The sequence below is a fragment of the Adiantum capillus-veneris genome, chromosome 13 (assembly GCF_014529385.1).
Source record: "Adiantum capillus-veneris isolate H3 chromosome 13, ASM1452938v2, whole genome shotgun sequence".
Classification (NCBI taxonomy): Eukaryota; Viridiplantae; Streptophyta; class Polypodiopsida; order Polypodiales; family Pteridaceae; genus Adiantum; species Adiantum capillus-veneris.
This window is the reverse complement of record NC_140943.1, coordinates 62,726,991-62,733,895: the sequence shown is the minus strand read 5'-3', so window position 1 is coordinate 62,733,895 and position 6,905 is coordinate 62,726,991. Positions and strand designations below refer to the sequence as shown.

General features: G+C 38.0%; 1 protein-coding gene across 1 annotated transcript; it reads right to left on the bottom strand.

Annotated features, from left to right (window-relative positions):
* Nucleotides 1-116: 116 nt before the first annotated feature.
* Nucleotides 117-5,373, bottom strand: LOC147444133 (catalase isozyme 1-like). The gene is made up of 8 exons (XM_086526851.1): nucleotides 5,229-5,373; nucleotides 5,053-5,149; nucleotides 4,409-4,686; nucleotides 2,641-3,417; nucleotides 1,596-1,685; nucleotides 1,300-1,367; nucleotides 603-696; nucleotides 117-491 (listed from the first exon to the last, which is right to left on the bottom strand). The coding sequence occupies exons 1-8, from the start codon at nucleotides 5,241-5,243 to the stop codon at nucleotides 432-434; spliced, it is 1,479 nt and encodes a 492-aa protein (XP_086382977.1). The 5' UTR covers nucleotides 5,244-5,373; the 3' UTR covers nucleotides 117-431.
* Between the last annotated feature and the right edge of the window lie 1,532 nt (nucleotides 5,374-6,905).

The following is a 6,905-nucleotide window of genomic DNA, read 5'->3' as shown; positions in this document are numbered from 1 at the left end:
TTGTGAGTGGTAGAGTTGTATTATCATAGAACAGAATGTACATTAACTCTCAAGCACAACCTGTGCCTTGAGGAGCTACAGATGCAAACGGGTGCTGACATATGACTTTTTCAGACTTTTCTTAGCCACTACTACAGAGCCTTTTCAAGCTGAGTTGTATCCATAGGCTTTCTTATTCTCATTAGCTTCCGATGAGCATCAATGGAAATATTTGTACATGATCAAAATATGGAGTATGCATTGTATATAAACTAAACATCTTCGGTTTATATACGTTATATATATAAGCATAGAATGCTTTTGGCTTGCGGATCATTTGAGCAAACTTTGATCATATGTTTTTTTTTTTGCAGAAGAAGTAAAGCCTTTTTTTTGCAATTTTGAGGACTTATTTTTTTGCAATTATGACGTCATACTCCGTGCCACTTTGATTATATGTTGGATCTTATCTTGAGTCGAGTAGAAACTTTTTGCCCTAAAGTTTTGTCACACTGCATGACATAAACAGGTTACACTTGTATGAGGAGAAGCTACTACAATGTTTTTTTTTACAAAAGTAAAAAAATAATCACTTTTTGAGTTTGAGGTGAATTTGAGCTCACCTGAGTCAGCCAAGAGATAAAAATTGTTCGTACTTCTTGTGTGACCTTTGGATCAGAGAGTGCATCTAGCCATAACTTGATAAAGCGTTCTTGCCTATAAATTTAGACACGTTACTTTAGTTGTAGTTTCATTGTGCTCAAAAGTCACAAGAAGTTTTGAACAAATTCTCACAATAATTCCCACGTGAACATCATGAGCTTCTGTGAGGGAAGCACCACATACCTATCTAGGTACGATTGGGGGCAGGGAACCTCCGGCCCGATGGGAGGGCCAGTGGTCCCCTGCCCCCAATCGTGCCTAGAAAGGTATGTGGTGCCTCTCGAGCCTTTTGTGAGGAAAGCACCACATACCTATCTAAGTACGATTGGGGGCAGGGGATCGCCGGCCCAGTGGGGGGGCCGGTGGTCCCCTGCCCCCAATCGTTCCTAGATAGGTATGTATGTGGTGCCTCTTGAGCCTTCTGTGAGGGAAGCACCACATACCTATCTAGGTACGATTGGGGGTAGGGGACCGTCGGCTCGGTGGTCCCCTGTCCGCAATCGTACCTAGATAGGTATGTGGTGCCTCTCGAGCAGAAGCTCATGATGTTATGCATTGCATGGAAAACATTGAAAAAGACTCCGTTTTCCTACATGATAAATTTTTTTAATCTTCTTGTGAGTTAAGCCATACCATAAGATATCGTGAAACACATACCTGTCAGGTGCCCAAGATCGATATCTCACACCAGGTTGGATGAAATCGTTCTGCTTTTCAATCACCATCTGTTCATGCCAATTACAAACCATAAGCAACTGATAATTTCTTGATTGTTAGCATTAGGAAACAATATATGAATGACCTTATTGCATCATATCACACCTTAGATTTTAAACAAGATTAATTGATAAGTTCATATCAAAAACAAATATTATTCACGTATATCATAAACTTTTTATACAATCTTTTCTTGCTCAAAATGTAAATGTTGAACTAGAAAATAAGAATATTACCTTTTTCCGTGCACCCGTGATGATCTGCGGAGGGATTGGTACCTTTTCAGCAAGACATACGGGGTTGTATCGAGATGGAAAATAATTCACCTGTGATGAGATAGCTTAGAATGACTTTAGTTTATTCTTACAAAGATAAGAATATGGTGATCGACGTGAATTATGCACCTCCAATGAAATACAAGATCAGCATGATTTTAGTTAACACAATCAAAGATAAGAACATGATGATCATACTGTTTACTAGTGCGACCTGGCGGCCTCTCTCTCCCCCCCCTCTCTCCCTCTTTATCGCATGCAAAGGGGTTTTTTTTAGTTTTGGACTTTAGCTTTCAGGTCGAAGATTACGACATGTGTAAAGGGCTCCCCCTTCCACCATATTATGTTAAGTAGATTATATGAGAGTTATCCACCCTAAATTTTTAGGTCATGCTATGACTTTTGAGCTTTTGCTTTTAAATAAATCTATCATCCACCCGAGGAGCATTTGCAATCCATTCACTTTTCTTTTTGTCTAAATTTTTAAAATTTGTTTTATAATGCTAAAAAACCTTTCTACCATTCACTTTTATTTTTTCCTTAAAATTTCAATTTATTTTTATAATGCTAAAAAAAACCTTCTATTAAGAGAAAGTAGATCATATGCAAGAGACCATTATATATATACACACACACACACACCCACCGTTTACTCTTTATTTTTGCACCCTTTTTCCTAAAATTTTCACACAAGCTTGTAATTTGATTAATATCTATCTATAATATATATATATACATATATATAATTTATTTATTTGTTCATTCATTCTGATTGTTGTATACTATGAACTAATGGTTTTAGTAGGAAGTTCCCCCTTGTACCCTAATAGAATTGTCCCCTTTTTATTTTTGCCCCCCCCCCACCCCAAATCCCTCTTCAAGTTTGTGGCCCTAGTTACGCATGATGACTTTCTAACCCTTTCAAGAATTACCCCTTAAGTAGGTAGATTCCAACCACACATTCATGCATAATTTTGAAAACATAGATCAATTCTGTAGCACATACCTCTTCCTCTCTATGCATAAAGTTCATAAAGCCATCATAGTGATTGTTGAAGTGTGCACACTTCGGTGCATTCACTGGTAGCATCAAATAATTCGGACCCAATCGATGACGTTGTGTGTCAGAGTAGGCAAAAAGACGAGCTTGAAACATCTTGTCATCACTGTAGTGGATGCCCGGAACGACCAAGGCAGGATTAAATGCCAACATCTCATTTTCTGCAAAGAAGTTGTCAATGTTTTTGTTCAACACAAGCCTCCCTACAGGTTGTAGTGGGAATATATCCTCTGGCCAAGTCATGGTAGTATCAAGTGGATCAAAATCAAATTTCTCTTCATGTGCAGGGTCCATGGTTTGTATATACAGCTTCCATTCTGGAAAGTTTCCAGCTGCAATGCTATCATAGAGATCTTGGGTAGCATGGCTATGGTTAGTACCCCCAACTATGACAGCCTCTTCAACAGTCAGGCATTTGACACCACAAGTTGGTTTCCAATGGAACTTGACATAGGTTGGTACTCCGGCTTTGTTAAGAAGGGTATAAGTGTGCACCCCAAACCCTTCCATGTGCCTGTAGTTAAGAGGTATGCCAACATCATCGAAAAAGAACATAAAAGTGTGCATACACTCTGGGTGATGAGAAAGGTAGTCCAAAATCCTCCACATCTCTTGGATGTTTGACTTTGGGTTTGGCTTGAACGCATGGATCACATCGGGGAATTTGATGCCATCACGGATGAAGAAAACGGGAAAGTTATTGCCAACAATATCAAAGTTTCCCTACACCATAACCCAAAAAATTATTCTTAGGATTAGGATTTGTGCATGAGTCTTTAGATACCAAGTGACAGTAGAATTAATCTTGATGTTCTTCTAAACAATACATAAATTGACCCTTGAAATAGTGCTAGAATTAGTAGAAATCTTCTTTTTTTTTGGCAAAACTCACAATTGTGAGTGATTGTATTAGAAAGAGAACAGAAAATTGCAGATCAAATCTCAAGCCCAAGCCTAGCCTTGAGGCGGATATTACATGAGACTTTACAACCATAAAGGCATCTTATTATTTTGAAAGTCAAATTTGAGCCTTAGACTAATGTACTTTAGAAGAAGATCAAAGTAGAATCAGTCCATGACTTTTAGCAGTATACTAGGTGATAAAAATGGGTGGTTGTTTTTTCCAACAAAGGGAAATGAAGCATAGTATGCTTGGAAAACTATCTGAATTTCTTAGAGAAAAGTTATTAAAAGTGTCCACTTCACCTAGCATGTCCCAAAGTTCTTAGAAAATTATTCAAAAGAAATTGAAAACCATTTCAAGTATTTATCTAGTCCATAAGGCATAATTGTTAAGGTATTGATGTTTTAGAGAAGCAAGCAATTCTCTATAAGATTTCTAGAAATTTTGGGGTTAACTTGCATTTTTTATGCATTTAGTTGTATGCCATGTTTGTATCTTTATTGGAGAGAGAGAGAGAGAGAGAGAGAGAGAGAGAGAGAAAAGAGAAGAGAGGAGAAATTTTAACGTCATAAGAGTTGAACAATCCAAGAATCTATCGGCCAACAAGTCTTGAACCCAACCACTTGATACTCCAAAGGAAACTCAGATACCAATCTAATGCACTTGGATGGTAGAAAGGTGATAATGAATTTTTTTTGACATAGGCTGCCCAATAATGTCTTCTATTTGTAACATATGTAACCAAAATTAGATGTATACAAAACACTTGCTTAAAACAAAAACAAAAAAAATTATAGGAAAAAATATTACCTCTCTAGTGTAGAATTTGGTAGCAAAACCCCGAGGGTCTCGAATGGTCTCAGGGCTTCCCCTCTCATGGATGACAGTGGAGAACCTCACAATCACTGGTGTTTGCACACCGGGGCTTCGCAAGAAATCAGCACACGTGAGGTTGGAAACATCATGTGTCACCTCAAAGAACCCCTTTGCACTCGCTCCTTTTGCATGTACCACACGCTCTGGGATCCTCTCTCTTTCAAAGTGAGCTAACTTCTCAACTAAATGGTAATCCTCCAAGAGAATAGGACCTGTGTCAGTATAATAAAACATGAGTTAATTTTCTTTCAAACAATGCTCACCAAAACGTGTTATTGAAGTAATATAATAAAAAAGAAGCCTCATTCGTGTTATTGAAGTAATATAATAAAAAAGAAGCCTCATTTTTTTTTTTTTATCCAAATTTTCCAGTGAAGTTTAACCCTAGTGAAATAAAACACAGAGTTATAAGGCAGTTTAATTCTGAATGAGAGCAGTAGGAAAGAAATGCTGTAATGACCAAGCAAAAAAAAAAAAAAGAGAGAGAGAGGGTGAGAATCTCGTGCGTGATTTCAGCTCCATGGAACCTAAGCTGAAGGACGTTTAAAGTATTCGTAATAGTGTAATAGAGAATATACCTCGAGATCCCACAGTGAGGGAGGAGTTATCATTCCAGACAGGGGCGCCAGCGTTGGTGGTGAGAAATGGCGTGTTGAAAGAGCTGGAGGGACGGAACTGCAAATGAAATTAAGCAAGGTTAGGCACAGGATAGGATAATATAGGCTAAGTGTAAATTGAGAAGAATTGTATAAACCTTGTAGGGATCCATAATGACGATGCTGCTGCAGCACACTAGAGCGAGCTGTGTTGGTGCCGGTGCGTGTGTCTCTCAAAACTGGCTGCTTTTTTATAGGCGCGTGGAAGCTGGGCCTGCCACCCACTAATTAATTACCAATTACCTGCTAAACATTACGCGCGGCCACGGACCGCCAACACGACACACGTGCTGAGTCACGGGGAGTGAATTTCTTTTTGAGAAAATTACCAAAATACCCCTCTAATTTGTGGAAATTCCCAAAATACCCCTCAAATTTCAAAAATTCCCAAAGTACCCCCATAATTTGTCATAAATTCCCAAAATGCCCTCGAAATTTTCCAAAATTCCCAAAATACCCCTAGTTGTGAGAGTAAATTTCTCGAAAAACAAAAAAATTTGTAGCTTTTCATAAGAAGGGTGATTGTCTACCATACAGGATGCTAAAACTGAAATTTGAGTTGGCTATGTAGGCTTTGGAGATGAATTCCTTCATTATTTTTAGACATAATTGCCTTTTTTTTTGGGAGGTAATTTGAAAAAACTCACATGCTAAGCACTCAAAAACTCTCAAACAAGAACAAAGATTAGAAAATCTTGAAGATCCAACGAAAATAGATACAAGGGTATTTTGGGAATTTTTGAAATTTGAGGGGTATATGTGAATTTCCACAAATTAGAGGGGTATTTTGGTAATTTTCCCTTTCTTTTTTCTCTTTCCCATTTCCGGTCCCATGAGCAAAAAATAATTTAATCCGACCTATTTGAATTCTATAGTTTAATTTTCAAGGTGAGGAAACTAGAGAAATTTGAGTTTAAAGACCTAAGCAGTCAATCACGTCTGAAATTTCTCTCATTCAGGTTTCGAAGTTTTTAGGTTTGAGGTGGGGATTTTTTTCTGTCAAGGGGATTGAATTCCTAATTTTTCTTTTCTATTTTCCATGGGCAAAAATTTCTATTATAAAAAAACGTGTCTACAAATCTTGAGATTTGCCTCTAAAATCTGATTTTCAAGGTGTGAGAACCTACAAAATAAGTGTGAAACCGTTCAAGGATAAGTAAGTTTTCCAAGGTTTTTTTGGGGGAGGGGGGAGAAAACTCGAGCAATTTATAGTTTTATATTTATTAATAGTATTTTTGTCATCAGCTGGTTAGTGTATTGAGGTAGACTGATGTTGAGGCTCTGTTTTTTTTTTTGAAAGGATGTGCACATGAGGTGCCGTGGTCTCTGAGACGTCCTCCACAGTTCCACTTGACATGATTCCAGTGAAAGCCAGCTTTTCCATTTTTCTTTTATCCCACATAGCGAACTATTCTCCTGAAAAGCAAACCGCGAGCTCCCAATCGTACTAAACAGGACCCATCCCTCCCCCCATCTCTCACTGGTCCCTCGCAACTACTCCTCAACATCCTACTTGCGTAAGTCATGAGTTATCGTCCTTACCTACTATTTGCATCTATCCGTTTGAAAGGAAAGCCAAAGCACTACAATAACTGTTGCACTAAAATTCAAATATTGATTGACATGGAAAATAGTGTTGAAACTTGCGCGACTCCGGAGATACTTAGATGCCGTGTCTCTTTAGAAGTCTTTGAAGCTTGAATTACTTATGTATATATAAGCAATGCTCATATCTAACTTACATTATAAAAGATCCTCCATTAGGGGGGGGGGAG

Bases quoted from the DNA above. Each gene is read 5' to 3' on its own strand.
- LOC147444133 (XM_086526851.1), bottom strand. The intron at 1,686-2,640 runs GTATGTGCTACA...ATCTCATCACAG, and splicing joins TTATGCATAGAGAGGAAGAG to GTGAATTATTTTCCATCTCG. The intron at 492-602 runs GTGAGCTCAAAT...TATGTCATGCAG, and splicing joins TTATCTCTTGGCTGACTCAG to TGTGACAAAACTTTAGGGCA.